The sequence below is a fragment of the Setaria italica genome, chromosome II (assembly GCF_000263155.2).
Source record: "Setaria italica strain Yugu1 chromosome II, Setaria_italica_v2.0, whole genome shotgun sequence".
NCBI classification, from domain to species: Eukaryota; Viridiplantae; Streptophyta; class Magnoliopsida; order Poales; family Poaceae; genus Setaria; species Setaria italica.
This window is the reverse complement of record NC_028451.1, coordinates 40,731,169-40,746,370: the sequence shown is the minus strand read 5'-3', so window position 1 is coordinate 40,746,370 and position 15,202 is coordinate 40,731,169. Positions and strand designations below refer to the sequence as shown.

The 15,202-nt window shown below is 54.2% G+C and overlaps 4 protein-coding genes and 1 pseudogene across 4 annotated transcripts; 1 reads left to right on the top strand and 4 right to left on the bottom strand.

Annotated features, from left to right (window-relative positions):
* Positions 1-14: 14 nt before the first annotated feature.
* On the bottom strand, positions 15-2,149 carry LOC101772786 (annotated as a pseudogene).
* A 131-nt stretch (positions 2,150-2,280) lies between these two features.
* On the bottom strand, positions 2,281-4,256 carry LOC101772218 (photosynthetic NDH subunit of subcomplex B 3, chloroplastic). The gene is made up of 6 exons (XM_004957665.4): positions 3,926-4,256; positions 3,706-3,816; positions 3,549-3,605; positions 3,236-3,298; positions 3,011-3,073; positions 2,281-2,643 (listed from the first exon to the last, which is right to left on the bottom strand). Exons 1-6 carry the CDS (start codon positions 4,160-4,162, stop codon positions 2,587-2,589), a joined length of 588 nt encoding a protein of 195 aa, XP_004957722.1. The 5' UTR covers positions 4,163-4,256; the 3' UTR covers positions 2,281-2,586.
* Positions 4,257-5,978: 1,722 nt separating this feature from the next.
* LOC101771811 (7-deoxyloganetic acid glucosyltransferase) lies at positions 5,979-7,972 on the top strand. The gene has a single exon (XM_012843845.2). The coding sequence runs from the start codon at positions 6,334-6,336 to the stop codon at positions 7,792-7,794; it is 1,461 nt and encodes a 486-aa protein (XP_012699299.1). The 5' UTR covers positions 5,979-6,333; the 3' UTR covers positions 7,795-7,972.
* Positions 7,973-11,364: 3,392 nt separating this feature from the next.
* LOC101772378 (proline-rich receptor-like protein kinase PERK14) lies at positions 11,365-12,147 on the bottom strand. The gene has a single exon (XM_004959626.1). The coding sequence runs from the start codon at positions 12,145-12,147 to the stop codon at positions 11,365-11,367; it is 783 nt and encodes a 260-aa protein (XP_004959683.1).
* Positions 12,148-13,132: 985 nt separating this feature from the next.
* LOC105913808 (extensin) lies at positions 13,133-13,879 on the bottom strand. Its single transcript, XM_012843732.1, has one exon. It carries the CDS (start codon positions 13,877-13,879, stop codon positions 13,133-13,135), a length of 747 nt encoding a protein of 248 aa, XP_012699186.1.
* Between the last annotated feature and the right edge of the window lie 1,323 nt (positions 13,880-15,202).

Below are 15,202 nucleotides of genomic sequence, written 5' to 3'. Positions count from 1 at the left end.
TTTTTTTGGAAATTCAATTTTGAGTTGGAAGCTTCAGCGCCTGATTTTTAAAATTTTCAGGGTTATATATGTAATAGTACTAAAGTGTTGGAGGAACTCACAACACTCAGAATTGTGGCCGCCGGATAAAAGTCGGACAGCTGTGATCCACTTACCTCTTCCTATGCACTCCCAAATCCTGAATCCTAAAAAGCTTGCCGGAGCTTTGCGGTGGTGGAGAAGAGCCTGCGCCGACCGCCTGATCTCACCGGACTCCATGGCCTCCCTCACCGTCCTCTCCACGACGGCCCTGTCGCACACGTCCTTCATGTCCAGCCCCGTCCTCCACACGGCGCCCACGAACCGGCTGTTGGTCTGCTGGTCCGAGGAGATCGGCCTGCACACCGTCGGCACGCCCGCGACGACGGCTTCCAGCGTCGAGTTCCACCCGGCGTGGGTCAGGAAGCAACCCATGGCGCGGTGCCGCAGCACGTCTCGCTGCGGCGCCCACGCCACGACGCGGGCCTTGCCGTCCCCGGCCTCCCTGACGACAGCTTCTCGGAGAGCGGCGGCGTCCGGGCTCGCCTTGACCATGTCCGACCGGAGCACCCAGAGGAACGGGTAGCCTGCGGCGACGAGCCCGGAGAAGAACTCGGTGAACTGCTCGCGAGAGATGGTAGCGAGGCTCCCCAAGCTCGCGTACACGACGGACTTGTCGGATAGGCCGTCGAGCCACGCCATGCAGCCGTCGTCCTCGCGCTGTCGCGCAGCAGCTGCCGCCCGCTGCCGACGCTGGGGACATTGCGTGCAGAGGCCCGACGGCGAACAAGTCCTGCATACGTGGCGCGATGTGCGCGAGCGCTGACCGCTCCAGGGTGGCGGTGGTGTTGAGTATGAGCGCCCGCGCCTTGCTGGCGTCAGCGGAGAGCTTGGCGAGCGCGCGCAGCGCCGGGCTGACGTCGTCGGTGTCGTTTCGGCGGCAATGGCCTGGGAGATCTCGTCGCCGCAGGAAGCTCTCCATTCCCGGAACGCCGCTCACCGGCTCGTCGAGGTCGCTGCCAGCGGGGAAGGGGAGCTCGCCGAGCTCGAAGAGCTTGGGCGCGGACAGGAAGGCCAAGAAGCTGCCGGCGCTGGCCGTGCGGAAGACGATCGCCGGGACGCGGAGCTCCTCGGCGACGTCGATGGCCCAAGGCAGCAAGCCATCGGCGACAAGGCACGTCACCGGCGGGAAGCCGCCGGTGAGGTCAACGCCGGCACCAGCAGCAAGGCTGGTACCAATGGACGACGGCGCGAGCAGAGCACGGTACGGGCCTGTGGCCCCCGCCGCCAGGGACTTGTAGAGCTCCGGGAGTGCGGACGCCGAGCGGGGGTGGTCGTCGGGGAGCCCGTCCGGGACGGCCAGGAAGCGGAGGCGCGGCGACCCGGCCGCGGAGGAGGCACGGCCGCCGAGGCGGCGGAGGTTGTGCTCGGTGTGGAGGAAGGTGACGTGGACGCCGGCATCCACGAGGGTGGTGGCGAAGTGGAGCATACAGTTGATGTGGCCCTGTATCGGGAACGGGAAGACGAGTACGTGCGCCGTCGCCATGGACGGCGACGGCCGACCGGCAGTTGAAGGGGGCTGTAGCTGCAGTTGATCGGAGTGGGTGGTCTGTTGTCCCTCTCCTCTGTGCCTGGCTACTTCTGACAGTGGTGCTGTGGTGGTGGGTTGGAGAAGTATTCGCTGTCCGCAACGCCGGCTGCGGGCGGCCCACGCTAATTCTTGACTTCTCTGAAGAAGGGGCAAGAAGAACGAAGGTCAAAGCTCTCTTCTCGCACTCCATTTGGGTAAACGGCTTGGTGCCCAAGGATATGGAGTAGCACCTATTCTCTACGCCAAAACAAGAAGGAAGAAAGTCACTGTCCAAAAGGCGGTGGAGAATTAACAATCACGCATTTGTTCTAGCCACTACGTCTAATTCACACACATCTTCCATCTCTGCCCCTTCAATTAGTCATAGCATGCATGTATGCAGCTCAGCTGTCATTTAGACATTGAGGTGATATTATTGAGCACTGAAATGAGCATAGCTCAATTCACGCATTGAACTGAGCATAGATCACTGTTAAGGTTACTTGTGGTGGAACTTGCCCACCAGAGTTCAAGCTCTTGACTCGACACGAGTGCTCATATTTTTTTGGAATTTGTTTTAGATGATTTCGTCAATCTCAAGATATACCAGTTTAGTCTATCGAAGGTGCTTATATGGTGAAGGTTGCGCGAGCATATGTATGGTACTATATTTCACAAACAAAACAATGAAATTAGAGTTGTTCGGAGATTTATGACAATTTTTCTCAAAATAAATACGGATCTTTCGAAGACCATGAACATGTTGCCATCTCTTCTTTTGAATAAGTGAGCAAGTAACCGAAGGAGGCTAATTGCATCCATGCTACACTTGGTTGCTACGAAAAAAAAATAAAGAACGCTTAAGATCTTTGCATGGAGTATCAAAAGCTTCATAAACCTTCACCAGTTATTCTACCGATCAATTGCTTCTCCACTTCCAGTGTTCATGGCATTCTACTCTATATATGGCCGCATGAGTACATTTTAAGACCAGTCAATTACTTCTGCTTGTCCCACTCATGTATCTTCCACTCTGGCAATTGCTGAATGACCATCTGCGCAAGCAACAAATCAGGGGCATGCTGTCAATGCTATTGTCTTCTGAAAAAAACATGAAGCGGCACTGCAAGGATATTGTGGACCGGTACTCCCTTCGTTCCAAATTGTAGATCGTTTTTGGTATTTCTAGATGCATAATCTTTGTATCTAGATGCATAATAATATCTATAAACCTAGAAAAGCTAAAATGATCTACAATTTGAAACAGAGGGAGTAGTATATAAGAACTGGATGTGCACAATCACAACAAATTTTTAGAATGAATTTCGTATAAAGAAATTCTGAATTGGTAGCTTGGTTTTCTTTTACTTCTGGTAATACAGTGTGTGAAAGCTACAGTAAGAAGCATTTATCTGTTCATACCTGTCCAGTTGAATCTGCATTGCCGACCGTAGCCTGGCAAGCCAATCTCCACGTCTTGGGTTTCTGAAGAAGGCCGGACAAAGTTTAGCACAAACAACACACGTTCAGTTCTCAGTTCAGAGTTCAGAGCATGATGCAGCGAATTTTCTTTTTTATTGTTTAAGAAAAAAAGGATTTTGCAACGGCTGCTTCTGATGAACAGAGGAGGGAGTTTGTTCTACAAACCCTTTTGAGCATCTCCTTTTCCTTTTCGGTTTTTGGAGAAAGCATTTCCTTGCCTTCAACCACCTGTAAAATTAGCGAAGGGTCAAAGTGTTAGGCCCAGCTCTCTTTGGGTTAATTGGTCATTGGATCAGGATTCCGTATAAGCTTATGATCAAATGGCACTAGCTCTGACTGCAGCATGAGGCCCCTGACTGAGATTGAGATAAAGTGATCACACCCACAAAATGCTAATCCTCACGCAACATTGCACCACAAATCAAAGCTAAGATGAGACTCGTTTACTTCTGAACTTCTGAATGAATTCCGTATTTACCTCGACGATGCAGGTCCCGCACACGCCGCCTCCTGAGCAGTTGAGAAGGAACTTATCCTGCAGCAACAGAGAGCAGCAGCGAGAACCAATCAGTTTGTGCAGGTGCAAGTGCAAGCACGGTGAACAAGCGAGAGCGACATCGCCGGCGGCGGCTCACGTAGGGCCCGTAGAGGTCGATGTAGCCCTCGAGCATGATGTCCCGGAGCTTCTGCCCGCCGCGCGCCGTCCGGTAGTGCACGTCCGGCGTCCCGTCCGGCAGCAGCCGCGGCTGCATAGGCATCGCACCGCGCGAGCCAAGCGGCGTCAGCTAGTAATTCGCAATGAAGAAAACCAGAGTGTGCAACGTCGTCTGAAAGCCTAGGCCCGAGAGAACTCACGCTGACGAACGCGAAGTCGACGGACGGCTCCTCCACCTCCTCCTCCGGCGCGCCGGCGGAGCCGGGCGCGCCCATCTCGACGGCGTGGGCGACGCGGAGGCGGCGCCGACTCTGCTGCCGCGGCGCGCGGAGCGAGCAGACCTGCTTCTTGGCGCCGCCGCTGCAGCTGCAGTGGGACTGGGCGAGAGGAGGTGAGGAGACGCCGAGGAGGCCGATGAGCTGCACGGCGGATCCCATTTTCCGGCGGTGTGCGAGGCGGTGCTCCTTGTGCAGCTGTGCTATGACGACGACGACGACGCCGCGCGCGCGCCCTGCCTTGTGTAGGTGTGTGATGATATTTTTGGCTCGAATTATCATCTTATCCGGGAGCCTGACTGGTGCGCATGTGGCCGGAGAGGACCTGCTAGTGGGCCCGCTGGAGCTGGCGCAGGCACGACGTCAGCTGCACTTTTTCTGCCAGGTGGATGGTGACATTTGTGTTCAGCAGACCATCTGGATTTATCCATTTTTGTCCATTGGGAGGCCTGGTGATTTCTGTTCACAGCAGAACAATTTAGGCTTACGTAATTTCTTTTAATGATTTATCCATGGTCTGTGATAAGAAATACACGAGTACTTACCAGGATAATATTTTAAAAAAATCAAAAACGACATTTTTCATGGATTTATAGCTCTGGAATGTCTTTGGACTTACATGGCATGCCATTAAAGTAGGAAAACTATTAGATGCTCAACCTGAAAGTATAGTTCCCAACGCAATCGAAAGAAACTTTTTTTTATAGTAACAATAACAATTATTTTTTTAAAAAAGATGGATTTTATCGCATCAAGCCCAGTGTATAGGACCTCAAAGAAACATTGAATTACATCAAAAACCACATAGGCCCTAGTCATCACATCCCATGCTCCTCTTATCTAGGTAAAGCCATCGAGGGCCAACTGTAATTTTGAAGCCACTATATATGGCATCTTGAAGAAAGACCCTAGAACACAGTTCAACAAATCGGACAAATACCAGACTAGATGGAGGAAACACCTTCCCTCCTGAGGGAAGTAGAGGCAATAGTAGGACCAAAACATATGATGCTACGGTAACATACTTTCTCCGTACCAAAAAGAATGATATTTTGGCATTTAAAATTTGTTCCAAAAAGAATGATGTTCTAGAATTTAAATCTTATGCATGCATGATTAAATGGAAACATATTTTCTCCATTTTCTATATGCAAACTGAACTAAGGGTACATGCGTCTTTTTCATTCATGCCTAATCTGTCTGAAAAATCCTAAAAAGTCATTCTTTTTGGGACGGAGAGAGTAGGGCAGAGAAGAAACCGGATGATTTTTTTTTTCACATAGTAAAAACACAACGTTGCCACTCTTTGACAAAAAGCAGGAAATCCAACTTTGGATTCAGGCCGGTGCGATACGACTAGGTTGTCTGGAACATGCGTAGTATCTAGACTAAAAACCCCTCTCTCTCTTGGCCGTTGTCTTTGATGATGTCTTTTGCGAACAATGCTCAGCGTTAGGGCTTTGTAATTTGTGTGAAATTTCTATTCCTTCTTAATACGATGATACTAGCACTCTTGCGTATTCAAGAAACAATTAAAAGGTTGTGGCACAAGTTTGGTCGTATATCGGCCTCGAAAGAATCCAAATCCGTTCAATTTTCCTACAATGGTAGCAGCACAAATCCATCTTCATCCTTCTTCCTCATCAGTATAGCTACATTTTTTTTCCTCTAAATGATAATCGGGCTCCACAACAGACACAACGTTAGCATATAGTGAAGATGTCGATCCAGAAGGAAGAAACAGGAGGCGCCCATGTGACCTGCAAGGGTTCTCCAATGTGAAAAATGGAAGAAGAAAAATGGTAAATGAGATCTAATAACATCAGGGTCACCTTCACTTGCACTCAGTAGTCAGCCGTGACGACATGATACAAAGATTCAATTTGGGTGGCTTACTAAAAGAGGTAGCTGGTGGCTTATCCAAATTCCTCCTGCACTTGGCGCCACGCCGCCACCTCCACCCACCATTTCTGGTCAGCGTATACCTGGAGCAGAGCAGCCGTCAGCCGAGGCATTCGTGATTCGCTTCCCCACGAACCGACGAGTCGACGACCATGCCCGCCGCCGCCCCGGCGGCGGCAACGGGCTCGTCTCCTGTGCCACAAACCGGGCTCGCGCGGCACACGTGTGGCGCAGCTGCTGCCGCGCGTTCTCTGGTTGGCTGCCGCATGGTTGGTTCCACCACTGATCATGTCGCGTGGCGTGGCGTGTCTGGCGTTTTTTGGGCCGCGCCTCATGCCTCGCGCGCATCCCATGATCCCATCCCTTAAATAGACGCCACCGCCGCGCCGAGCTGGAGCAGACACGAGCAGTGCAGGTCGATCTGCGCGGACATGGCGGAGGCGGCGGCGGACATGGCGCACGTGCTGGTGTTCCCGGTCCCGGCGCAGGGCCACCTCAACAGCTTCCTCCACTTCTCCACGGGGCTCCTCCGCGCCGGCCTCCACGTCACGTTCCTCCACACCGACCACAACCTCCGCCGCCTGGGCGCCGCGGCGCGCGAGGCCGCGGCCGCCTCGCCGCGCCTCCGCTTCCTGTCCGTCCCCGACGGCCTCCCCGACGACGACCCCCGCGCCTTGGACGGCATCCCGCGGCTCATGGAGACCCTGAGGACCACGGGCGGAGCCGCGTACCGCGACCTGCTCGCCTCGCTGCGGCGTCGCGATGGGGGCGCCGATGACGGGTTCCCGCCGGTGACGTGCGTCGTCGCCGACGGCGTCATGCCGTTCGCGTGGGAGATCGCCGAGGAGCTCGGCGTCCCCGCGATCGCGTACCGCACGGTGAGCGCGTGCTCCGTCCTGGCGTACATGTCCGTGCCCAGGCTCATCGAGCTCGGCGAGCTCCCGTTCCCCGAGGGCGGCGGCGACCTCGATGAGCCCGTCCGCGGCGTCCCGGGGATGGAGAGCTTCCTGCGGCGGCGAGACCTCCCGATCGAGTGCCGTTCCCTCACCGAGACGCACCAAGACCCCTTGCTGAAGGCGGTGGTCGCGGCCACCGCGCGCAGCCGCAAGGCCAGAGCGCTCATGCTCAACACGACCGCGTCCCTAGAGCGTTCATCCCTCACCCACCTCGCCCAGGAGATGCGCGACGTGTTCGCCGTCGGGCTGCTCCACGCCATGTTCCCCGCGCCGGCGGCCGCCACGAGCCTGTGGCGCCACGACGACGGGTGCACGGCGTGGCTCGACGGCCACGCGGAGCGGTCCGTGGTGTACATCAGCCTGGGGAGCCTCACCGTGATCTCCCACGAGCAGTTCACCGAGTTCCTACGCGGGCTCGTCGCCGCCGGCTACCCGTTCCTCTGGGTGCTCCGGCCGGACATGCTCGGGGCGAGCCAGGACGACGCGCTCCGGGAAGCCGTCGCCGCGGTCGGGGAAGACAGGGCTCTCGTCGTGCCGTGGGCGCCGCAGCGGGACGTGCTCCGGCACCGCGCCGTGGGGTGCTTCCTGACGCACGCCGGGTGGAACTCGACGGTGGAGGGCGTCGCCGAGGGCGTGCCGTTGGTGTGCTGGCCCTTCTTCGTCGACCAACAGATCAACAGCCGGTTCGTGGGCGCCGTGTGGAGGAACGGGCTGGACATGAAGGACGTGTGCGAGAGGGACGTAGTGGAGAGGACGGTGAGGGAGGCCATGGAATCCGATGAGATCAGGAGGTCGGCTCGCGCCCTGGCGGAGCAGGTGGAGCGTGACATCGCCGACGGCGGGTCGTCGGCGATGGAGTTCGGGCGGCTCGTCGGCTTCATCAAGGAGCTCAGCAGAACGTCAGCCGCAGAGGTCGGTCTCCAAATTCAAGAATGAACGGAACTAGCCAAAGGCTTCCTGGCTATACACATCTATTGTGGAGCATTGCTCGATATCGTTAAGATTGGATTGCTACTTAAGATAGGTCGTATGAGGTTGTTGTTCAGTCATCGATACAGTTCGTATGTTTTTTGTTTCTATGAAATCGATAAAAAGTCTGTTGGATGTTACTCAACACAATGACCGCAAATGCTGAAAAAGATCGTTGTGGCGTGTGCTTGTTCATGTTTTTCAGATTAACAGCACTGACAGCATGCATCCGCTGAATTGTTTTCGAAAATATACATGATCGCTCAGATACTGCCGAAGTGGAACTGTGCAAGGTACATGAGTGGGACAAGCAAAACCTTGAGCATTTGGCAAGTTCGTTATCAACCAAATTATGGAGCCCGGTCTGTAATGGCGACATGTATTGCGGTCTCAGATCAGAAACGACATTTTATATTCGAGAAAAAGCTTGCTGCGTTTTTGCCATTTCCTGAGTGCACTCATGCCGATTTTACTTTTCTTGATGTCATGCCGCCCGCCGTCGCCATCCTTCTTTCCCGATGGCAGAAGGATTTGGCACTTGGCCGGAGCTATGGCCTATGGGCACCCGAGTAGGAGAGAACCGGAGAATTCAATCGCAGTCAGGGCTCGATTGCTCCAGAGATCGAGACGAACGGGGGCAAATCACAACTTGCATGAAGCCAAGTACACGATGCCGCAAAGTGACGACGTCAACCAGCAAGCCGCCAAAGTTAAGGAATCAAGCGAAGATCGTCGGCCGCCGGCGATGCAGATAGCGAATCGCAGAGGAGACGGCAGCCATCGAGACAATATTAAACTTGGCTATGAGCCCATTGTTGGACTTTTTCTCTAATATAGTTAGCATTCGTGTTACTTAAAAAAAATGGTCTAACAGGAAATCGAACATAGGGATGGTGTGATAGAGAAATGGAACATAGGTGCAAGTGAGTGACAGATGCCAAACACAAGCTGACAATTAGGACCTGTGTGTCGTCTGAAAAATCAAGTTGAAATGTGGGTAAATGGAGCACACGTTTGCGCAAGTGACGACGTCAACCAGCCACCAAAGTAGAAGAGGAATGACGAATGAAGCAGATCGTGGCCCGCCGGCAATGATTCCATACAGAGAATCACAGAGGAGACGACTGCTAACAGTTCCAACCCGCACCTGGTCGACAAGACGATCGAGGAGGAGTCGCCGAGGAGACGCCTCCAACCCTGGGGTCTCGGCTCCCCGGCGCGCTCGCCTCGCTGGCGACCCCGCCGGGCTCGTCTGACCTCGGAAGGCACCGCCAATCATAGCCATCAATAACGCCTACGCGAAGGCGTCGCCGACCACGCACGATGTGCGGCGCGTGCTGGTGGACATGGATCGAGGTTCGACGGCGGCAGAAGCGGCTCGTGTTCTTTCCAGTCGTACGCCGGCGAGGATGAGCCTGGAGCCCTGGAATGGATAGATCGATCTGCAGCCGCGTCGTCGTCGTCGCCCAGAGGTCCGAGTGCGCTGTGCGCCTTTCGCCGAGCTCGGACGCCGTGTGGCCACCTACCCCGTCCGCTGGCAGATCTCGCCGGCGTGCTCCGTCGTCGGGGACGCCGGGAGGCCGGGTGCCACGTGATGAGTTAAATTTTTTTTTAAAAAAAAACACATGATGAGTTGATGAATGATGACATTGCTGCGTCCTGGGTGCGAGTGCGAGTCACATGAGCAGGAGGTTCGGGACTCCAGGAGGCCGTCGAGCCGCTGCTGAGTGGTGGTGACGCAGCCCGGAGCTGTTCGCAGCATGCTTCGGCGCCGACCAAGCTCGCCAAGAGACCAAGGCAATCGCATCGCACACCCACGCCTCTGCGGTGACACGCGTCAGCGGAGGCAGGGGTTTTTGACGGGGCTTCTTTGGTTTGGGCACAAAAGGCGGCAGCGGTGACGGCGCAGGGGTCTTCTTGGCGGCCGAGCTCTTGGGTGCCAAGGGCTTGGGCCTCCTGTGCTGAAGCTCTCGGCGGATGCTCTGCATGCCGGAAGAGGAGAAGCGAGGCGGCATCACCGTTGGATCGGAGAAGCGCGGCGGGGAGGACCGGATGGAGGAGTGGAGGAGGGCAATCGGAGGCGATGGGAGGAAGGCAAGAGTGGAGTTGTGGGTGGATGGGTCGGATCGAGCAGAGGAGCGGAGGAAGACGAGAGAGCACAGGTGGGGATTGCGCGCGACGGGGGGAGCGTGAGATTTAAGCAGATGATTCGCAGATCGGGCCGAGCCGCTGAGCGACGCGGTATTGGACGAGTCCGATCGGAAGTCGCTGGATGGGCCAGTTTCCGTGAGTAGCAAGTTTAATTGATTAAGGCCTGATGGTTTCCAACTGCTGTTGGGCTGGTGGATCGATCCATCTGGTCATCTGGCCCTAGATATTTCCATTTTGAGATCATCCCGTTTGAATTTTCTCTCAACGTTCGCCCAGGGCAGTCTAAACTCTAAACCCTTCCCCCCGCAGACCTCAATTCCTCTAGAAAATGGAGCTTTTTTTCATCAGCTTATAAAAAAAGTCACGATCCATTCTTGAGTTGAGCACGTATTGAACGACTTTTTTTTAACAGAACATTAAAAGAACCTTTTGGCTTCGGAAGGGTACAATACATATTAGCAAGCAAAGTACACCGGCGTATGCATTCAGAAAGTACACGTAATAGCAGCCAGGAGAATATCAAATTTGAGTCTGTTTATTGTTTTTTTAAGGTCGTCTGTTTATTGATGTTGGGGGAAACTGAATCGATGTTAGCAACCCGATAGGCGATGATGTCCTGTTTGATTTGATGATGTTAAGTAGCTGTCCTGAGTTCAGTGCTTTATTGTCGAAGACCCGACGGCAGCGTTGCTTCCATAGGTTCCAGGCGTGTGTAGATGAGTACCTGTAAGTGCAGTTCCCTGGAAGATCACCCTGCCTGAACCATAGAAGCCCACCAGTTTGCAGTTGTTCGATGGCCATTTGCAGGGAGTGTGAAATTGCTCCACTGTGCAATCTTCTGCCAGAGTTCAGTTGCATAGGAACATTTATACGATCATGTGCAGTATGGATTCTTCTCTGGTATGGCAAAGCTTACAGATTGGTTGGGCTTGACCTCCTCGTCTGATTATACGATCAGAGGTTGGTAACCTGAGCTGCAACAGTAGCCATGAACTCATATATTTCAAGCGAACTGTGATAATGACAGGTTCCTTAATTAAGACATGAACTACGTTCAACTCTGATTGATTGCAAGAAATAAGCAGCAAAACAGAACCACTTATATTAAGGTAATAAAAAAAAGCACTAACCAATGCTAAAAGGTGCAGCTCACATGTTTTGGATGTTACATACACATAAATCTGATTGATCAATTCGATCATACATAAGAATCACCAAAAAGAAAAGGATCTACAGTTCTACACCATGGTAGCAATTTTCTCCTGACAGTTAACACACGATCGCTTCAGACTCGAGATAATTCATGAACTAATCAAACAAAATCAGACTGTTCATGAACCAACAAGGCAACAAGCAAGGCGTCCAGCGGAATCAAGCAAGCAGCAGCTAGTATCCATGCAAGTCAGCCCGGGCCTGGCGTTCCATCTCCGGCAAGAGGCCGCGGCGGATGAGGCGCAGGCTCTTCCCCGCCGTGGTCGGCCTCGGCTGGGGACGCATCTCCTTCTTCCGCGCGGCGGCCACGGTGGCGGTGGTGGCGGAGGCGCTCGGGCTGGTGGCGCTGAACGGAGGCAGGGACGGCGGCGGAGTCGTGGGCGGCGGCGAGGGCTTGACCATCCTGATGTGTCGGCGCGGGACCTGGACGGTGCCGTAGGGATCGCCGGGCGGCCAGTTTCCGTCGTAGACGACCTCGTATCCTCCGTGGATGGGGGACACGATCATCGCTCGGAGCCAGAGCACGAGAGCCTCCCCGGTCTTTAGCGTCGTGGTCCTCGTGCGGACACCAACCTCCGTCCCGGGCCTCAGATGCTCGTCGGCGCCGAGGGTGGACAGGCACGCGGAACCGCCCGAGGATGGGGCGCAAGACGCCGGCAGCGGCGTGGAGGGAGAGAAGACGGTGGGGCGCGGCGAAGAGCGACGGCGAGGCCGCGGCGCGTGGGTGGCGGCGGAGCCTGGTGGGGACTTTGAGGCGGTGGACGATGAAACCTCCAGGCGTGGTGGAAGAGGGCGTGGCTCCCGGCCCGTGCAGCGAGCACTCTCACGCGGAGGCGGCGGCGCGGAGGGCTTCATGGCGACCGAGCTCTTGGGCGCCAAGTGCTTGGGCCTCCTGCGCTGGAGCTCCCGGCGGATGCTCTGCATGCCGGAGGAGGAGGAGCGATGCGGCATCACCATGGGATCGGAGAGGAGCGGGGGGCAGGGGGGTGGACAATCGGAGGCGGTGGGAGGAAGATGAGAGCGCAGGGCTGTGGAATCGAGCAGAGGATGAGCAGAGCAGAGAGGTTTGGTTTGGGGATGGCGCGGCGGAGGTTTGATTAGCAGATCGGGCCGAAAGACGCGGTTTCGGCCGAGTCCGATCGGAAGTAGGCCAGTTGCCTGCCGTGAGGGGCAAGTATAGTGGATTGGGGCCGGATGGTTCCCAGCTGTTGGGCTGGAAGTAATTTAGGCCACTAGCCCAATTAGCCTACCAATTTGGCTGCATCCCCGTTTCAGTGTTCTTGAGATCAACATTCCCCCAGCCTACCAATTTGGCTTGCAGTTTACTCATGTAAGAAAACTGTTGAACTTGGGTCAAATGCTGGGCCCGATCAGAAGGTGGCAGTAGCAGACAGTAGAAGTTATTCTTCTCTCAATTTCACGATGCACGGTGAAAGTAGACAGTAGCAGACAGAATATTCTTCTCTGAATTTCACAATGCACGGTGAAAGTTGGCTGAGGCTGTCTTTTTCTCCTGGCGAGAGCTGAAGTATTGGATCAGGCAGCAGTAATATTGCAGACACGATTAACTGATTGCGGCACAATTCGATTTCAGAAAAAAAGCAAATCTATCAATCTAGTTGATATCAACTAAGCTTACCACAAAAAAGCATCATAAATACATCACATGATAGTGATATTTGAGATAACTGTGATGATAATGGCTCGAACAGATTAAGCGGCTAATGATTTCAGTTTCAGCGGAATGTTTACAAAGGATCGTCGACATACATATGAATCTCCACAAGGAAATGATTTACACAGACCATGTTGGCAATTTTCTTCAGCCAATAACACGTGATCGCTACAGACTTGAAATAAATTCATGAACTAATCAAACAAAAACAGAGACTATTCATGAACTGAACCAACAAGCAACGCATCCAGCAGAATCAAGCAGCAGCTAGTAGTATCCATGCGAGTCAGCCCGGGCCTGGCGCTCCATCTCCGGCAAGAGGCTGCGGCGGATGAGGCGCAGGCTCTTCCCCGCCCTGGTCGGCCTCGGCGCGGGCTGCGTCTCTTTCTTCTGCGCGGCGGGCACGGCGGCGGTGGTGGCCGAGGCGCACGGGATGGCGGCGAAGGACGGAGGTGGCGGAGGGGTCGTCGGCGACGGGTTCATCATCCGGACGTGTCGGCGCGGGACGTGGACGGTGCCGTAGGGGTCGCTGGGCGGCCAGTTGCCGTCGTAGACGATCTCGTAGCCTTCCTGGGTGGGCGACACGACCATCGCTTTGAGCCAGAGCACGAGAGCCTCCCCCGTCTTGAGCGTCGTGGTCCTCGTGCGGACACCTACCGCCGTGCCGGGCCTCAGATGCGCGGCGGCGCCGGGAGCCGAAGAGACGGCGGACCAAGACGGCGGCGTCGGGCGAGAGGCGACGGGTGGGCACCGCGAAGCGTGTGGCCGAGGCTGCGGCGCGTCGGTGCCGGCGCGGCATCGGGACTGGGCGGCGAACGACGACGGGATCTTCTCGCTCGGGGGACGAGGGCGTGGTTCCCGGCTCGTGTAGCGAGGACTCTCACACGGCGGCGGCGGCGCGGAGGACTTCATGGCGACCGAGCTCTTGGGCGCCAAGGGCTTGGGCCTCCGGCGCTGGAGCTCCCGGCGGATGTTCTGCATGCCGGAGGAGGAGGGGCGATGCGGCATCACCATTGGATCGAAGAAGCGCGGGTGCGAGGGAGGCAAGGGCGCAGAGGGTGGATGGATGGGATCGAGCAGAGGAGGAAGGCGAGAGAGGGCAGAGGTTGGGCGTGGGGATTTCGCGCGAGGGGAGCGTGTAGGATTTAAGCAGGTGATTTCGCAGATCGGGCCGAGCGACGCGGTTTTGGTCGAGTCCGATCCGAAGTAGGATGGATGGGCTATTTTCCGTGACGGTCAAGTTGATCAAATTAAGGCCAGATGGTTTTCCAGGCCGTTTGGCTGGGCTGTAGCCCATTAATGATTTTCCTCGCTCTTCTTTCCTTTTGGGGATCACACAATCGCACTGCCTGGAACACTTGAGTGCAGGTTAAAATCTTTTTTTTTATGCAACTGCAGTTTACTTATGTAAGAAAACTGTGGAACCTTGATCAAATGCTGGGCATGACGCCACTAGCAGACAGTAGAAATTGTTATTTTCTGAATTTCACAATGCACCGCAAAATTTGACAGGGTCTGGCTCCTCCTCTCGGCAATATTGCAGAGACCTTAAGTGATTGCAGCAACAGCAGAATTCGATTATACTCCCTACGTAGAACAGATCGTTTTGATTTTTTCTTTTTTAATTAAGGAAAATATCCAGTTTTTACTATTTATCTAAATATAATATATATCTAGGTACATATAAATGTATATGAACCTACAAAAATTAAAACGACCTGTAATTTGAAACGGAGGGAGTAGAAAAAAAGCAGATCTACCAATTTAGTTAATTTCTTAGCAACAGCTCACCTCCCACCGCCACACTTCCCACTGCGTGATGCAAAATGCATTACTCCCTCCGTCCCACGAAAAGTGCAATTCTAGTATTTTAAAAAAATCCTATAAAAGAGTGCAATTCTAAGAAATAGATCTAACTATGGTCAAATCTGATTTGCATGCCAAAACTTACTACATGTGGCCAACAAATAAGGGTATTAGAATCTTTTCACGCCACTACTAATCTGTCCTAGAAAAATTAGAATTTCACTCTTCATGGGACGGAGGAATTACATAATAGTCATATTTTGAGATAACTGTGAAGCAAGAAGAACGTGATAATGGCTCGAACAGATTAGTTTAATGATGTCACTGACAGCGATTACAAAAGATTGTTAACATACAAATAAATCACCAGAAGGAAACAGAATTCATGAACTAATCAAACAAATCAGACGGTGTTTTACGGCAGGTCGTGTAGGCCATCAAGTGTCTCGCCGCGTTGCCTGACCTGGGCGACTCGGGCGGACCTGTCCCGCATCTCCAGCCCCGCCACCGTCTCTCCCTGCCTCCTCCGCC